This window comes from Phoenix dactylifera, chromosome 9 (assembly GCF_051530095.1).
Source record: "Phoenix dactylifera cultivar Ajwa chromosome 9, Ajwa_hap1_PhDact_Kaust_v1.1, whole genome shotgun sequence".
NCBI classification, from domain to species: domain Eukaryota; kingdom Viridiplantae; phylum Streptophyta; class Magnoliopsida; order Arecales; family Arecaceae; genus Phoenix; species Phoenix dactylifera.
Genome location: NC_143198.1, coordinates 25,513,596 through 25,530,411, shown reverse-complemented (window position 1 = coordinate 25,530,411; position 16,816 = coordinate 25,513,596). Strand labels below are relative to the sequence as shown.

The following is a 16,816-nucleotide window of genomic DNA, read 5'->3' as shown; positions in this document are numbered from 1 at the left end:
GTTTAACTATATCATGAAGTTATTCCGCTGAGCCTAAAGCACTCTCTCTCTCTGAGTTGGGAGACAAGAAAAGGAGCACCTCCATAATATGAAGTTAGACGGGGTTTCATGTGAAAAAAAAAATCTACGAAAAACCACTCATTGGGTTCATCGTCATCGCCATCTCGGGCCGGCCGTGAATCCCACTCGCGGCAACTCAAATTGCCGGTTAAAAGTAACCAAACACAAATTAGCGGCCGAGATATTTTCTAGGTATAATGAACGGCAGATCTAGGAGATCGCATGTATCTATTTACGCGTGAGTCCGGACAGGACCTTGACTCGATGTCAGTGCCCTCACGCGAATTCTATACGGACTCTCGCGTAGGAGTTCCCTCCGTTCTCCCCCCTCCCCCTCCCGCTCGCCGGTAACCCGCCCAATCCTAGCCCTAATCCACTCACCATCAATCCGCCGGCGATCAAGAACAATAGGAGATCCAAAAGTCCATTCTCTCTCTCTCTCTCTTCTCTCCTCCCCATTTCGATCCAGGTATCGTTTTTTCCCTATTTTTTTTGGGTCATTTTTTCACTTTAGGGTTTTATTTGAATCTTGGTTAATTCTTGCATCGAAGATCAGCATCAGTTCCTGCGATTCTTCTCTAAGAAATTCGATCTTTTTTTTTTTTTTTTGGGTTGGGGGGGGGGGGTTGTGGGTGGGTGGGTGGAGTGGCGGGGCGGTTGTGCGGGGGAGTTCTGGATTCTTAGACGCTATTTCAAAAAGACCCCCTTTTTAATGGGTTTTTGTGGTTTTTTATTTTTTTTATATCAGCATCTTTTAGGATGCTTTTATAATTTTTTTGAATAGTTATCTCATTATAGCTTTGGATCATCCACTCTTTAACTTCTTCTTAGCTATAGATAGGGATAGCTATTCTGTTTTTCTTATCCTGTTTGCTAGTAACATGATTATACAGAGTAATTTGTAACTTTCAGAACTTTTTAAAGATTGTAAAAATATACATGTGTAGTTGGGAGAACACTGACCTGAAATTTCCTATCAATTCTGTTGTTTAGTTTGCAAAGATGGGCTTTGAATGCTTGTTGTTCAAATATCTTGTGGTTACAAGTAAAAGAAAGCACCAAAGTAATATGAAAGAGTTTAGTTGGTTTTCTTAGAAGCAACTGGATTTGGAAATGGGATGCAATAGTTTTATTAAGCATTAAAATCAGTAGCTTCCATTTGCTTGTGCATTATCTGAATAGACCGTTATAACTGATGAAGTGTCTATTCTGTTGTTCATTCTAATCGGTGATTTCATCTTGATAAGTTGTGGTGTTTTTTCTTTAGGATTGAGTCTCTGATCGATTATCAGTTCATCTTAAGCTGATACAGTCCTGCATCATCACCGTATATACTCGGTTGCTTAAGTGTTAATTCAACCTTCTTTCTTTGACTGCTCGGATCACTTCATTTGCTTGCTACAGATTTAATAGTTAATTTGCTATAATTTTTTTTTTTTTTTTTATTTTTTTAATTAGCAAGTGTGATTTTCAGCTGGTGGCTAACTTTTTCGTTTTCATGTTAGAAATGGACTCATTTGGTTCTTCTTCAGATAATGAATCTTTAGAAACTGTTGAAGATTCTTTAAGTGATAAAGAAAAAGATGCTGCTGAGATAGATAAGATGTCAAAGAGGCCTCCTTCTGAAGAAAATGTTGTGCCAAAGGTATCCCAAGCTTCAAAGGAAGGTGATGCTGGTTGTAGTGCTTTAGTTGTAAAAGATACCAATAATGTTGATAAATCAAAGGCCTATGGGAACTTGCAGTTGGAGCCAGAAGTTGGTATGGTGTTCCATTCAGAAGATCAAGCTTATCTATTTTATAATAAATATGCTCATCGAAAGGGTTTTAGCGTCCGAAAGGGGCATCTTGGTCGAAGAAAAGATGGGACCATACGGAATAGAGTTTTCTTGTGCAGCAATGAAGGCTCTCGTCAGAAGCATTGTACATATATGACAAAGAAACCACGTGAAGCTGCGAGAACAAATTGCATGGCTCGTATTGAGTATAAAGTGAGTCGTGATAATGCATGGATTGTGAGTAAAATCATCTACGAACACAACCATCCCCTCGTACGCCCACATAAAGCACACTTGTTAAGATCTCACAGGAGGTTATTGTTGGCTCAGCGTGATGGAATGCAAAATGTTGTAGAAAAACCTGCTCGAGCTTTGGAATTTCCAGTGGAAGAGTCTCGTGATGCTGAAACTGTTGGGTTTCTTTTGAAGGATCAAAGCAGCTATCTGCACACCAACAGGATGAGAGAACTTGACAAGGGAGATGCACAGGTTCTTTTAGAATTTTTGAAAGCCAAACAGTTAGAGGATCCTTCCTTTTTTTATGCCATACAACTTGATGATAGAGAACAAGTGACCAACTTCTTTTGGGCAGATGCACGCTCAATACTTGATTACTCCTATTTTGGTGATGTGGTGTTATTTGACACAACTTATCGGACAAACAAGAGTGAGATACCATTTGCACCATTCATTGGCATAAACCATCATAAGCAAATTGTGGTATTTGGTGCTGCTTTGTTATTGGATGAAACGACAGAATCATTTGTGTGGTTATTTAAAACCTTCATGGTAGCAATGTCTGGACGAAAACCAAAGACGATATTTACAGATCATTGTCCTGCATTGTCAAGGGCAATAAGTTTGACATTACCTGAGACATGTCACCGTCTTTGTTTGTGGCATATATTGCAAAATTTAGCGATTCATATTTCCCATGTACATAGCAGTGAGCCCAACTTTCAGAAGGATTTCAGAAATTGCATATATGAAGGTGGCTCTGAAGAGGATTTTCATACTCGATGGGTTGATTTGGTTAATAAGTATGACCTTGCAGGAAATTCACGGTTAGAAGATTTGTATGCAGTACGAGAGAAATGGGCTTTGGTTTACCATAAAAATTCATTTTGTGCTTCCATGTCCACAATGAAATGGAGTGAGAGCATGAAGAATCACTTCAAAAAGCATTTCAACAGGAAGTTGCCACTTTCCAAATTTTTAGAGCAGTATCAAAAGTCATTGATTCGGTTTCGTGAGAAGGAACTCTATGAAGATTACAAATCAAGGCAAACTAAACCAGTTTTGCTGGTTGACATGCCTATGTTAAATGAAGCAGCAGAATCATATACAAGGATGGTATATAATGAATTTGAAGATGAGATCAAGAGTCAGCTTTCTTGTCTTTGTGAACAAGTTGGTTTTGAAGGGACAATAGATGTTTATAAAGTTTCCCTTCCTGAAAATCATGGTTATGCATTCGTTGAATATAACTCATGCAATTTCATGGTCACTTGTAGCTGTAGAAAGTTTGAGACTACTGGCATCTTATGCATGCATGCATTAAAGGTTCTTCTCTTTAGGAACATTCTTAGCCTCCCATCTCGGTATATACTCAAGAGGTGGACAAAATATGCGAATGTTGAGGTCTTGTCTGATAGACATCGACCAATTGCTGATACTGATGGTCAAGAAACTTTGACATTGCAATATACCCGGGTTTGCCATAAAGCAATTACTATTGCAGTAAAAAGTGCATTTTCTGAGGATGCCTTGCAAATATTTGAAAATGAACTTCATAAACTGATGTTGGAAGTTGAAAATGTGTTACATATTGCTCCACTGAGTAGACAAACAGATGATGAAGATGTGACTGTCATTGATGATATGCAGCAGAATGCACTACAAGGAAGTAAGAGAACACGGGGCCGTAAACGTCGCCTTAAGGGAGAACTGGAGCAGAAACAGAAGAAGATAACTCAACCCACTAACAGTTCAGTTGACATGGACACCCAGAACCAGCCATCACAGAATAAGGGGAAGACAAGTATGTTCCATGAATCAAAAATTGTCCAAGTTATGTTTTCTATAATTTCTTTTTCATGCATCTCTATTTTCGTTGGAAAAACAGGACAAGCTGGTGATGTGCTGTGTCCGGCGATGGTTATTGAGTCCTCAAATGTTCCTTCTTATCCTCAGGATGGTGCCGCATCGTACTGTAATACAATGGCACTGCAACCCTCAGGATCTTTTGCTCAAGAGGTGGTCATGCCTGCTCAGGTTTTGTCCGCTGACTTGGACTAAATGGTCATAGTGAATCATGTTGAAAAGCTCTCTAATGCGCTTATTATGTGTTATCCTTAATCTACTCCAGGAATCATTTACACCCTCACAAGGTATATTCGACCATACAATGGCATCCCAAGGAGTAACTAATCCTAATTTAGCATGGTGCACTCCTAGGGGTTCTGTTAGTGCCCCTGTGCCGATCATGCAGGGACAACCCAATAATTTTGTTAGTTGGATGGTTCAACCTCGTGGTGTGCCAAATGTTTCCCTGTCCCAGCATCATATTGATCAACCAATGGTATGAGACTTGCGGACAAATAGAATTTTGTGTTTCTTATAGACAAATAGAATATTGACTATCTTTTTTCTTGTTTTAGTTAAAAAGTCTCCTTTTATCTTTTGTGCAGCATTCTGCTCTTCCAAGTCAACATCAGCCACTGCCCCGCAAGCTTAACCTTGACATCAACAAAGGTTGACAAACAACATTATTTATTTATATCGACCCCGTATCTTCCTAGATAAGCTAACAAAGTACCATTAACCGTCAGGTAACTGACTGGGACTACATTCACAAAACATGTCCGATGATTCTTCTTGGATCTGAATTGCTTATTAAAGGAACTGGATGTTGATTGTTCTTCTTTTGGGGGAGCGCCGTTCATGGAAATACCGCAGCTATATAATCTGTTGTGGGGCATTGTCTATACTAAGGTTCTCTTTTCACGTTGCTTATTTCCCAAACTTAAATCTGTTATTGTATTGTCATTGTCCTAACCATTTCTGTCAACAGACAAAATTTCGGTCTAAATGATAGTTGCTTCATTAATGAAGCAGATAAAGGTTGTGTTTAGTTGCACATAGGATGTAAAATGTCCTGACCAACTTATTTCGCATCATTAGGTATGTTGATGCTGGAAATTCTGTATTCTGCGGAGAGGGACCACGACCGGGTTTCTCCATCTTTAATATTGAAAAGCTGTCAATGGAAATTCTGAACAAGCGATATAGATGAAGAACTACTGGTTTTTACTAATATGATCTTTTCATCAAGTTGGTGTCGCAGAGAAAATAGGGCAGGCTAGCCATGCAGGGTCTGAAAGTGGAGAGGCTGGAAAGAAATCGTGGTGTTTCCAATATATGTTGCTGCAGGGGATTGACTCGAAGTTGCTGCCGTTTGATTCCTCTTCACCTGGAAGTTTGCTGCAGAACGTGTTTTCAGCTGAGGTTCCCGGATGTGGTTCGAGTGCTATGAAGTTTATGAGTTTTGTGGTGCTCGGTTCAAATCACCTGTAGACGTCGCATGTATGTTCTTTTGGTAGTTTTATGTGTGGTTCAGTAGCAGTTGTTGAAATGAGCTGTTTTGTATTATCAGGTTCGCATTGTGGTGAACCTTTTTTTGGGTGTTTGAATTGGGGTTGTGGCTGCTTTCTTGAAGTCCTGGGTACTTCCGAGGAGGCCTCTCTTGCTTGTGCCTTTTAGATGGTTATTATTCTGCTGTCAGTTTGTACTTTTAAGAATTTTAGTCTGTTTAATATTTGTGATTTTGTTGAGGAGTTTGTAAAGCTGTTTTTGAGTGTTCCATTTTGTGATAGGGACTTATGAGATGCTATCCACTCCACCGCATTATTTAAAATTAATTTTTATATATGAAATAAGTGTAATGCAAGCAACAAACTAACTATGGCATATTTGGTATATATTTGGTTTGTGATCGAAATTAATTTGCATCTATTTCGTGAGCAAGAATTTCTTGGATCTTAGCAGAAAGAAAAAAAAAACTACCATGTACGGAGTTTGTAGAATAATAATAGGGACATGCATTCTCATTTTCTTCTAGGATGAGATTCTTTCCAACTAAAAAGCTGAAACGAAAGTGACTTGTTCCTATTTTTATTTTAGAGTCCAACTTTTTTTTGGTTTCAATTCAACGATGTTGAACGAAACTTGCTTGTTTATTACATGATTGGATCAAATTTGGTTAGAGATTTTTGAATCTTCAGTGCAACGAGCTAGCTAGAGTCTTGGCTTGAACCATTCATATAATAATTGTTTTTTTTTGTTGAATCGGCTGCTCACACTATCTTAGCATAAGTACATCTAGCTACATCAGCATCAAGTAAACATCGTATAATATTTGTTGAAAATCCAATAAAACAAGGAGAGAGGGACATGTAAGTTCCTGCCTGATATATTTAAAAGAGATTTAAATTAAGGATACATTTGATCGAGTCTTATATATGACGTTTATAATGTGTATTTAGAACCCTCCTATCTAACTACTTGACATATCGAACCATACGGCTCTTATCACTTGGCCTCCAGATCACGCCTCTTCATGGTCAAATCCTCTTTGATTAATCATCAACCACCGAATCCATGACGTGAGCACCATAATCTGTACCTCCTACCGTACATCCGTACAGGGAGCCTTGAAGTGATACCCACTACCCATGACTCTATGCGGAACTCCCGCAGAAAAATCTCCACAGCATCCGCATTAGCCGTCACCAGAACACGGAAACGGACGGATCTGATCTAAAGTTTTCTACACCTGGCAGCATCCGAAACGCACCGTATAAAATATTTCTAAAAGTCGTTCGCATAGGATATACACCGCGCTGCCGGCGAGCAAACCTCACACGTCACCGTTTGGAGAAAATTAAAATAATCGATGGCTTTAAACTAATGAATTAAACGGGCACCCAACTCAGACACTGATCACCCACCTCCCGGCGACGACGACGCCAAGGAAGAACACGACGAGACCGAAGCTTTTAAAAAAAGATCCTAAAAGCCCTAACCCTAGAATGACCGCCACGAAATCTTGGAGAACCCTGGCCGCAGCCCCGTTCTCCGGCGGTCGCAGTGCGCGCAAACCCTCGCTCCAGCGTGCGTCCTAGCGCTCATCGCATTCCATGCCGGGAGAATCTCATGGCGGCCGAGCGATGGATCTTCCCCCTGTGCGCTGCGGCCTTCGTCTCCCTCCTCGTTTTCTTCTACGCCGCCATCGGTCTCAGCGCCTCCTCCGTCCTCTTCTCCCGGCCCCCCGCCCTCACCTACGTCCGCTGCGGCGCCGGACACCCGCCGTCCTTCGCCTACTACATCTCCGGCGGCCGCGGCGACCGCGACCGGGTCATCCGTTTGCTGCTCGCCGTCTACCACCCCAGGAACCGGTACTTGCTCCATCTCTCTACTGATGCCTCCGGATCGGAGCGGACTGAGCTCGCTGTGAAGGCCCGGCTGGCGATCCCGGCGATTCGGGCGTTCGGGAATGTGGATGTGATCGGGAAGCCCGACGCGACGACGTACATGGGGTCGTCGGAGCTCGCGGCGACCCTCCATGCCGCCTCGGTGCTGCTGAAGTTGGATGGGGGCTGGGATTGGTTCGTGACACTCAGCGCCGTGGATTATCCTTTGATGACACAGGACGGTAAGTGATCTTGATTGAGAAAAATGACTTCTTTGCAATATTGGTAGCTCTGCTGGGTGTTTTTAAAGGAGGGAAATAAGCGAATTTTGTTTGAAGTTATCTGAACTTAGTAAAGTGGCTGGGTATGCATTGGCTTTTCAAAAGAAAGAATTGATTTCGGTTGAAAATTGGTGTCTGTGTTCTTTAAAGAATAAAATTTGCTGGAAGTTATTAAGTTCGAGTGGTGGAGAGTGGCTGAGGGGAGATGATTTAACTGAGTTTAGAAGATATGGCTTTTTTGCTTTCGTTTATTACACTTGAATGCAGAAAACGCATGTAACTGATCTGTTATTTTTTGGTGATTGGGACCAAATGATAATAACGAAAGCCAGGTTGATGCAATGATGAAGATGTAAAACTTCCATTGACATTTTATTATTCATCTCGAACACATCCATCCTCATTTAAATCATCTGATGGATCTTCCTAGTGTTCTCCATGTTTTAGGATATCTCTTGAGGAATCTAAATTTGTGATGCCATGATTGTACAAGGTGATCAGTGTTACATGAAGCAATTAGCCAATTACATTGATTAGATATGAAAACAAAGATATCTCATGATTAATCTCTCCAAATGTATGTTTCAGATCAATACTGTTGTTTCCTCTGTTCAATCGATTGAACTTTATAGATTATCATGTGCCTACTCTGTGTTTCCTGGGAATTTCAGACTCTGTTCTCATAGAAAAGCAACTAAGCTGTTACTCAGGTATGTACTGTTGTTTGATTGATATTATCTACACATGCTCCTCCTACTATCATTTCATTAGATTGCTCGCACAAAGTGCAATGCATGATACATCTTTTTATGAACTTCTACTTTGATCTGTTACTATATTATGCCCTCCATGTTCTTGAATCTTAACCCGCAAACTCCTGCCATCAAATACTTATCTCTGCATCCTTGTATGACCATCATTCTACACCTCCCAATGAAATCATCATAGTTCTATATGTCATTCCTAAAACTTATCTTTATTTTCTTCTCTTAACCTCCTTTATAGTTCTTAAAGAAGAAGGTCAACCTCTTTCTTAAAGTTGATTTCGTGAGTATCTTGTAATAACTACTTAAGGCCAGAATTAGCCTTGATGTAGCACTTCTTTCTCCGGTTTATTAGCTTGTCAAATAGAACACTCACCTTGCTAACGCCTTATCATCTGATTAATTTTCTATCATTGGGACCCACATCTTAAATTTGAAAGCCTTGTCATTACATGAGGAGTTCAGTGAACTCTGAATATCATCACAACATGCTTTGGTGGCTTTTTTTGACGAGTTAGAATTGGACTTCAGATCCATGGAACTATGAAAGCAGAGTTCACTTGAAGTTCATCCGAAAAGCTAGATGAGGATACCAAGAGGCTGATAATTTTCTTTTCTTATGATTTTATAAAAGTTAGACATACTTCTAGCTCATATTGCAGGACATTCTTCTTTCAGTAGAACTATAAGCATATCCATCCTATTTATACGCTTTTAGTAGATTTCACTGTGAAGTCCCTCCCAATATATTAGATGAGGATACCAAGAAGCTGGTAAGCTTTTTTCAATAATTTGATAAAAGCATGCTCTTGCTTACACTTTCGTCTTGACAAGTGATCCCAAGACATTCTTCTAGGTTCATCAAGGACACAAGCCAGACCAGGACCCTGTAAGAAGCTATCATATTTTCCTCAAAAGGGATACATATCCTTCGAGGTTGATTATGGTTGTGCATCAAAGGTTGGTTTTGTTTGAAGGATCAAACACCACCCTTTGTTATATAGGAGAAGGTTATTCGTGCCCTGGTCATATTGGATTATGCAGAAAACAATTTTGGTGCGCTTGTTTCAGTCATTAAGGGGTCTGAACTGCAATTCATCTGAACTTGTGCAGTTCAGGGCATTTTTTTGATGTAAGTGACCCCAAAGTAGGGATATCCAGTTTGCAGTTCAGCAAAAATGTCGAACTTGACTTCGGCCTGGGTGACTCCAACATCAAGTTCTCTACATGGTGAGTTGGTAATTAATGTTGCTTTAATCTCCTCCCACCCATTCCCGCATACAACAAGTAACTGATAATTGTTACCGATGCTTTACTTTAATGCTCAATGCTCTTTTTCTCTGCACCTACTTCAAAAACAAATAATAGAATTAGTTGAACTCAAGTTAATATGGCAAAACAATCATCTGCACAGAGCTTAAGTTCCTAGAAGATAGGTGTACTTAAGAACAAAAACATCCTAATTCTACCCCGCACTCGACGGGCAAGGCAAATTTATTCATGCACCTGATGCATATCCTGAACTGTTGAAGAAAAAAAAAAAGATTTTGAAGGAAGATGATGCTTCTAGCATGAGCAGTTGCAACATGTTGTAAGTTCAAAGCTTTTACATTCTTGTCAATTCCTTTCATTTATTTATATAAGAAAATTTTCTGGATGTTTTATATACTATGGGCTACTTCATCTAGTTTGCAATTATTTTGCCAGTAATAAATGAATTAGATGTGGTTGCTTTGTGGTTGATGGTAGTGATTATTAAGATTTGTGATATCTTCTAAGCTCTTCATATAGAGCATCGAGTTTTGGCTTGGCAGTTTTATGTTGACATTATTATCACTGATGTTGCAGATCTCATGCTACCTTTTCATAAGTTTTACCCCCTCTCCAGATTACTTCTTAAGAAGCACCAAGTTTATGGAATTGAATGATTTTTATTTTAGTTATAGTAAAATTTACTTGTGACCTTTCTGTAACAATAAGTTCCGGTCTTGCTGACATGCTATGTGGAAGTCTGGTTTTGTTGGGAAGGTAGTGAAATGAACCTGGCCAGCCTCTGCATACAGTTGAGAATTGGGTTAAACTTCTGAAGTCATTTTGTGTATCAATGCATTTTGTGATCTTTTTGTACAGTGTAATAAGAAATTACCCCCTTTTTTACTCATGATTTAGTTATTGGAAGGAAAACTGGATTCTTTTGAAAATATCTTCTCTGCATCCATCACTACCATATTCTTACCCAACTTCTTAGCCATTCTGTCTATTTTGATAATGCCCTGATGGTCCATCTTCTATTATACAATCTGATTTTGAATGAGGTTGGAAGCTTTTTACTTGGTCCCCGCTATCTTGCTTCCGTGTGGATTCTGAGGCCTCCTTCAATTTCTCGCATGCTTATGGTTTGGTTTAGAATTGCATAATAGAGCATTGAATTGGAAGTACGGTGGAAGATGGCCCTTCAAATGAAGTTGCATACTATGGAAAGTTGAGACAGGATGATCTGGTTAAAGTAAGATTTTTACACATGGCACCTGAGAAGAATGAATTGCTGGATTGTCGCAACCATCCATGATCAGCAGAGTGTCAATGTGATCTTAGGTTGTTAGCATGTGCTTGATTTCGCCTTTTTGGGCAGATCAACTCATAATATGCTTGCATGGCCCTAAATATGCAATATAAGTGGCACAGCTAAATCATCAACAGCTTCAGTGCACCTTAATGAGCTAAATGTACAAGGGGACTGTTAAAGGCTTTTGTAAGTAAGATGGATCATGTGTGAAGTGGAATGAACAGTTAGTTATTAAATATCATGAGTCGAGAGGAAAGAAGGTGACTAATAAAAGGATTACACCTCTCACAAGTGCCATGCATAATACACAGAAGAACATATGCATAAATACATAATAGAACACCCATTTCTGTACGTTTACATGAGAGACGAATGATGTTGGAAGCCATAAAAAGTAACATCAGTCGGTAAGGCTAGTTTTAGGACAAGTTTATGTGCTTTGTACAGTTAACATGAGCAGAAATCACTTTTCCTAGTATCATCTTCATGCTCTCATTAACTTTAACCTAGAAATACCAATTAATAGTTTGAAATGTGAATTTATCATCATTTGTTCTAGAGATGATCCCTGCATGCTTTGTCTACAATCCAAGCCTATAATTGGAGGCTGTCCTAAGAAAAGATGTTGTTTGTCTCTCTTTGTGGCAGACTTAATCCATGTCTTCTCTTCTGCTCCAAGGGATCTAAACTTCATAGAGCACACCAGTGATCTTGGATGGAAAGAGTAGGCACATCTTATTCAATTTCATTTTGGCATGACCGTTAAGATTAAATTAGTACAATTCCTCTCTGATCTAAATCTTCAAACTTACACTGTTGCAGGTATCACAGGGTCCAGCCCATTGTGGTGGATTCAGGAATCTACTTGGCAAGGAGGACCACAATTTTTTCTGCTTCAGAGGGGCGGCCAACACCAGATGCTTTCACATTCTTTACAGGCACCTTTTCTCCACTCACTTACCGTATTTGATTAATTTTAAATTGCTTCAACTTTCGTCTGAACTTGTCAATTATCATACTCGACTTCAACAGGTTCCCCATGGGTCATTCTTAGCCGACCCTTTATGGAGTATTGTGTTTTGGGTTGGGAAAATCTGCCTCGAACCCTGCTTATGTATTTCACGAATGTAGTATTATCCCAAGAAGGCTATTTTCATTCAGTTGCATGCAACTCCCCTCAGTTCAAAAACACAACGGTGAACAATGACATGAGGTTTATGCGGTGGGACTCTCCTCCAGGAATGCAGCCTCACTTTCTCAACATGACTGCTTTTGAGGAGATCTCAGTGAGTGAATTGCCTTTTGCCAGGCAGTTCCATAAGGATGACCCTGTTCTTGATAAGATTGATGAGAAGATACTCGGCCGTTTGCACCATCAAGCTGTCCCCGGGGCCTGGTGCTCTGCCAAGGGGAGTTCGTGGATGGACCCATGCTCTAAATGGAGTAATGTCAACATTGTGAAACCTGGGCCACGGGCAAAGAAGTTTGCGGAGTTGATGAAGAAGCTTGTGGACGAGTGGAAGTCACAGTTGAACTCATGCAAGTAAGGATTCTGAAATCCTAGATGCATGGGGAGATTGAATAGAGCATCATGATGGCATCATTGGCAGCATATCTCTTCAGCTAGTGCAACCTTCAGCACTTATTTTTCCATCCATTATTTTGTTGGGTTTCTTGTAACTTCTGTAACAGTGCATACAGGGGTGAAGGGGATATGTAATTCTTTCTAGATTCTGAGGCAGGTGTAGCTTCAGAGTTCTCCATGTAGATTACTTGACCTGCTGTTGGCTGTCATCTTATAGAAGCCATCAAGCCCTTGGAGCGAATAGTGCGTAGCCTCTTCTTTTGTGGTGAGTGCGTCTCTTCTGAGCATTTTGTTAAGACATTGGTCCGATCTGTTTGAAATTTTTCATTGTAATAGTTTCAGAACAAAATGTCGTCCGGGGCAAGATGGATTCTGATGTTCTTCAGATGGTTAAAGTGAAATTATAGTTTGTGCAGGTTCCTCCATTTCCTTACATCAGAATCACTTTAAGATCAGACTGCATATCAGAGTTCAATGTTTAATTGAACATCTTCTTTTCTGACTCCTACTAAGCATGCCTTTGAACGAGTTCGTTTCCCCATGGGTATCCAGGATATGCACAATGAACCTTTCAAAGGTTGAATTAATCTATTGAGTAGTTTCGTGGTGAAACACCACATTTGATCCCATGAAAAAATGAATTACAAAGTATAGAGGACAATAGAACAAATTAAGATGTTTCAGATTCCCGAGGTTGGAAAAGTAATCCTCTATCTTGCTCGGTGTTTGGTTACTTCAGCTGCTCAGGCTGAGCTTAGCCTCATAGACCCAGAAATCAAGGAATGGATAAAATTTCGAACCGAAGAAACTCCTTATGAGCTTTGCCTTTACCTTACCGGCATTGAATTAGGTTTTATCCGATCTGTTTAATTGGTCATCTTCGGAAACGGCAGAAAAGGCCCCATCCTTTGATCGAAGAATTCCTTTCACTAGTTCTCACTGCCCCGAGAAATTACGGTGGGATCATCCCTGTTGTTGCTGCTGATCTCCAGAATCGACATAAAAAAGATCAGAATTTCCTTAAAAAGAGTAGAATGGTTCCATTTTATGCTGTTATTTTATTGTGCGCTCTTGGGATAGAAATATGTCCTCTTTTTTTTTTTTTTTTCTGTTTCATCTCCATCCACTAACAAAGACAGAAAGAGATGATGTTATTTCCTGTGATAAATTCACAAAGTTCATTTCTTGGCTCACCAGCCCTGGTCTTCTGGTTAGCTTTATCAATCCTTTTCACAGCTTCCGTGATGGAATATCTCATGAGAGTTCGATTCCTATCGGCAGGCAAATGCATCAACACAATGTCAGTCAATTTGAATGTCGTGGATTGAGCTTTCGGATTGGTTTTCAGAAATCCATTCACAATCTGTCAAAGAACCCGATTTTTTGTTGAGCCCGCATGCGCCAAGGAAACTCCAACTTCAGATAGCAGGCAAATCTCAGAAGATGTTCAAAAGATTTGTAGGATACTCTCCAACCAGTCTAATTTTAGCATACCATCTTCTCTACCGGAAGCTGGTAAGTATCAGTTTTGCGAATCCTTCTGCTAAGAAGCTAAGTAATGCAAGGATGCTGGCACTTTGTATTCTTTCGCTGGGCTGAGAAGCAGCAAGGTTTCGAATATGTCATTGAGAGCTTACGCCATCTAATCGAAGCACCAGGCAAGATCCAACAGTTTAGATTAATCTGGAGCTTGGTGAAGTCTATGAAGCAGAGGGGACTGTTAAACCAAAAATACCTTTGGTTTGAGTCCAGAATTATCGGACTATAACTGATTGATTTGCTATGAGCAAATCCAAGCATGTTAAAAAGGCCCCAGGAGATCTTTGATGAGATGAAGAGGAGGGGAATGTTCGACCCGAGCTCAAGACCTACACCATTCTTTTGGAAGGCGGGGGCCATGAATGGTTCTTGAAGATGTTGTACGTCAGTTTATCAAGACATGATCGATGAAGGCTTCGAACCGGAAGCTTCTTTCTTTCATGGTTTGAATCGGATGTTTCTTTCTTTCATGGTACCATCAAGACAGGAGCCGTGATGTCAACTTCGCACACAAAAATCTTGTCTTTCTTTCCGTATCAAAAGAAAGCTTCTGCTCTTTCTTAGAAAAGTGACGATTTAGTATCAAAATTCAGAAGATGTGATGAGACTATACTTATCTTCAAGAAGATATCTTCAATTCTTTCTGCAGGTCCAGAAGATGTGATGAGTCCACAAGATGGGTACTCGTCAATTATTTTTTTATTCTTTTATTTTTTATTTTTTTTGGTACATCGGTGACTCACACACAACTGGTGTGGATGCAGCCCATAAAGTCAGAAAGAAAGAAGAGAATACAAAGGAGCCAGGACTAAGACATGAGTGTCCTAAATAAAATTTTTAGAATGATGGGCTGCATAGGACGTCACCCAATCCGTCGCACTATTCTTTCGGTGGGTCCAGATGTGATCAGGCGATACATATCTTCCATGAAACGGAGGCAAAGAATAATTGCAAGCCAAGTCCTCGCATCTACTGTACTTTGATCGATGGCTTGGGTTTCGTGGGAATATTTGGATGAAGCTTGGAAGTAGTCTGAGCTATCTAAAGCTAGTGGTGGTTTGTCCCCGAAATACCCATTTATAAATTGTAGTGGGTTCTTTCTTACTGTTGGGTCATGCGATTTGAGGATGCTTTGAGAGTGATTTGAGGATGCTTTGAGAGTGGTGGATGAAATGAAGAGACTTGGGATCTGGTCCGAACTCACGTACGTACGACATAATTCTGCATCATCTTATTAAAGCAGGCAAGACAGAAGCATTGGCAAAGAGGTTGGTTTGGAGTCCTAGCTGCTACGATGGTTAGTAGGTTATATGCCAGCTCACTTCAAAACTACTCTTAGATATTTATAAACATTTGTTTAACTTAGTTTGTAATTTTATAATTTTGCTGATTGTACTAACGCAACTTATGAATCCTATAAATTTTTTTTAGCCCATGAGCTAAGTGGTTTAAAGTTCGTCTTCCTTTTTTTCGAGTGCAGGGTTTAAAGTTGGTCTTCAAAGTTGAAAAATGTTGGAAAAGGAATTCAGTTGGTAGTCAGAACTCCTTTTAGTGCCAGAGGAGACCAGAATCGGGCTCCTTTCTTCTTCTTTTTTTTTTTTTGTTTTTAAATCAGGAATTTTGATGCATCATCCGTGTTTAGAAGTCTAATTTCCAAATAGCCCTTTCCTTTACAATAAAGATGAAGAACTCCTATTATTTGGTGAATGGGACAAGATATTCTCGTTCTTCAGCTAAGGGTTAAATCTGTTGGCCTCACACGTTAGAATGTCCAATGTTGCCTTTTAAGCTGTAAACCGTGTCTGAGTGTCTGATTACTTTTGTTCTCTTCCCAGTCTCCAGAGTTCGTGGTGATTCTCATGGGCGTTATGCCGGCAACGTGGGACTGCCATCTATCTACTACTTGTAGCAGCAACACCTAAACTGGTTGCGGCCCAGTTTAATCGCTTGTAAATTTCTTACTTCGTATTTGAAAATTTTCAGGTTTCATAGTCTGGGAGCAGCACTCGAAGTTGATGAATGACTGACAATGGGTGATAGATCCTTTTGATGCATTTTGGTTGGGTGCAGGGCAAGCATCCGATTGAGCACAAGGAAAGCAACAGACAAAAAAAAAAAACGACGAAATAAAGGAAGAGATATCCAGAGTTAATAGTTTTCTTCTGGATTCAAAAACAGCTGAGCCATGGTGGAACAGGTTACAATTGCTTATATGTTATGGTTTATGGGGAAGGTAGAGGAATGAAAGGTTGTTTCAGGCTTGCATCACGACACCTCTTTTATGTGGTTCGACAGGTTCTCTGTTTTCTTCATGATATCAGGTCTGCTGATGAAAAATGAACTGCGCCTCATGATAGTTCAGCTGCAGGTTTTGTCGTCAGGGATCGCACTGGTACGTTGATATATGGCCAGGGGAAGCAATTATTCATATCGTCTGTTTTATATGAAGAGTGTGGGTTCTATTGGGGTTCTAAGAGTGTCAAACTTTTCAGGCTTTTCTACCTCTCGCATGCAAAGCGAGCGCTTTACCATTTAAGATACATCCTCAAAATTCAGAATCTTATTAAAAGTTTTTTTTCTGAATTGGACTGTAAAAATAGAAGACGATCAAAAGCAAGATAAGTTTTTTTAGATTTGGACTGGAAGAATAGAAGATGGTCAAAAGTAAGATTCACAGAATTGATACCGGAATTTATACCAATTGGCTACGGATTTGGTACAAGGTGAACCGGACAGTTCACACCAATTTGATAGATTATGATTCAAGCCTTTT

At 40.0% G+C, this 16,816-nt stretch overlaps 2 protein-coding genes and 1 pseudogene across 4 annotated transcripts; all 3 read left to right on the top strand.

The window, feature by feature from the left end:
* Window positions 1-318: 318 nt before the first annotated feature.
* LOC120104025 (protein FAR1-RELATED SEQUENCE 5-like) lies at window positions 319-5,682 on the top strand. Of its 2 annotated transcripts, none has more exons than XM_088704567.2 (7): window positions 319-529; window positions 1,566-3,878; window positions 3,963-4,111; window positions 4,206-4,418; window positions 4,528-4,591; window positions 4,669-4,831; window positions 5,021-5,682. In XM_088704567.2, the coding sequence occupies exons 2-6, from the start codon at window positions 1,568-1,570 to the stop codon at window positions 4,674-4,676; spliced, it is 2,745 nt and encodes a 914-aa protein (XP_088560693.2). In that variant the 5' UTR covers window positions 319-529; window positions 1,566-1,567; the 3' UTR covers window positions 4,677-4,831; window positions 5,021-5,682. The 2 variants fall into 2 exon arrangements, with proteins under 2 accessions (XP_088560693.2, XP_088560694.2); XM_088704568.2 differs by having other exon boundaries at window positions 324-529; window positions 1,593-3,878.
* A 1,077-nt stretch (window positions 5,683-6,759) lies between these two features.
* LOC103704857 (beta-glucuronosyltransferase GlcAT14A) lies at window positions 6,760-12,929 on the top strand. 2 transcript variants are annotated; one of them, XM_008788332.6, is made up of 4 exons: window positions 6,760-7,550; window positions 11,568-11,643; window positions 11,742-11,857; window positions 11,952-12,929. In XM_008788332.6, the coding sequence occupies exons 1-4, from the start codon at window positions 7,052-7,054 to the stop codon at window positions 12,464-12,466; spliced, it is 1,206 nt and encodes a 401-aa protein (XP_008786554.1). In that variant the 5' UTR covers window positions 6,760-7,051; the 3' UTR covers window positions 12,467-12,929. The 2 variants fall into 2 exon arrangements, with proteins under 2 accessions (XP_008786554.1, XP_088560695.1); XM_088704569.2 differs by having other exon boundaries at window positions 6,830-7,550; window positions 11,742-11,849; window positions 11,944-12,713.
* Window positions 12,930-13,447: 518 nt separating this feature from the next.
* On the top strand, window positions 13,448-14,639 carry LOC148702537 (pentatricopeptide repeat-containing protein At1g77360, mitochondrial-like; annotated as a pseudogene).
* Window positions 14,640-16,816: the final 2,177 nt, after the last annotated feature.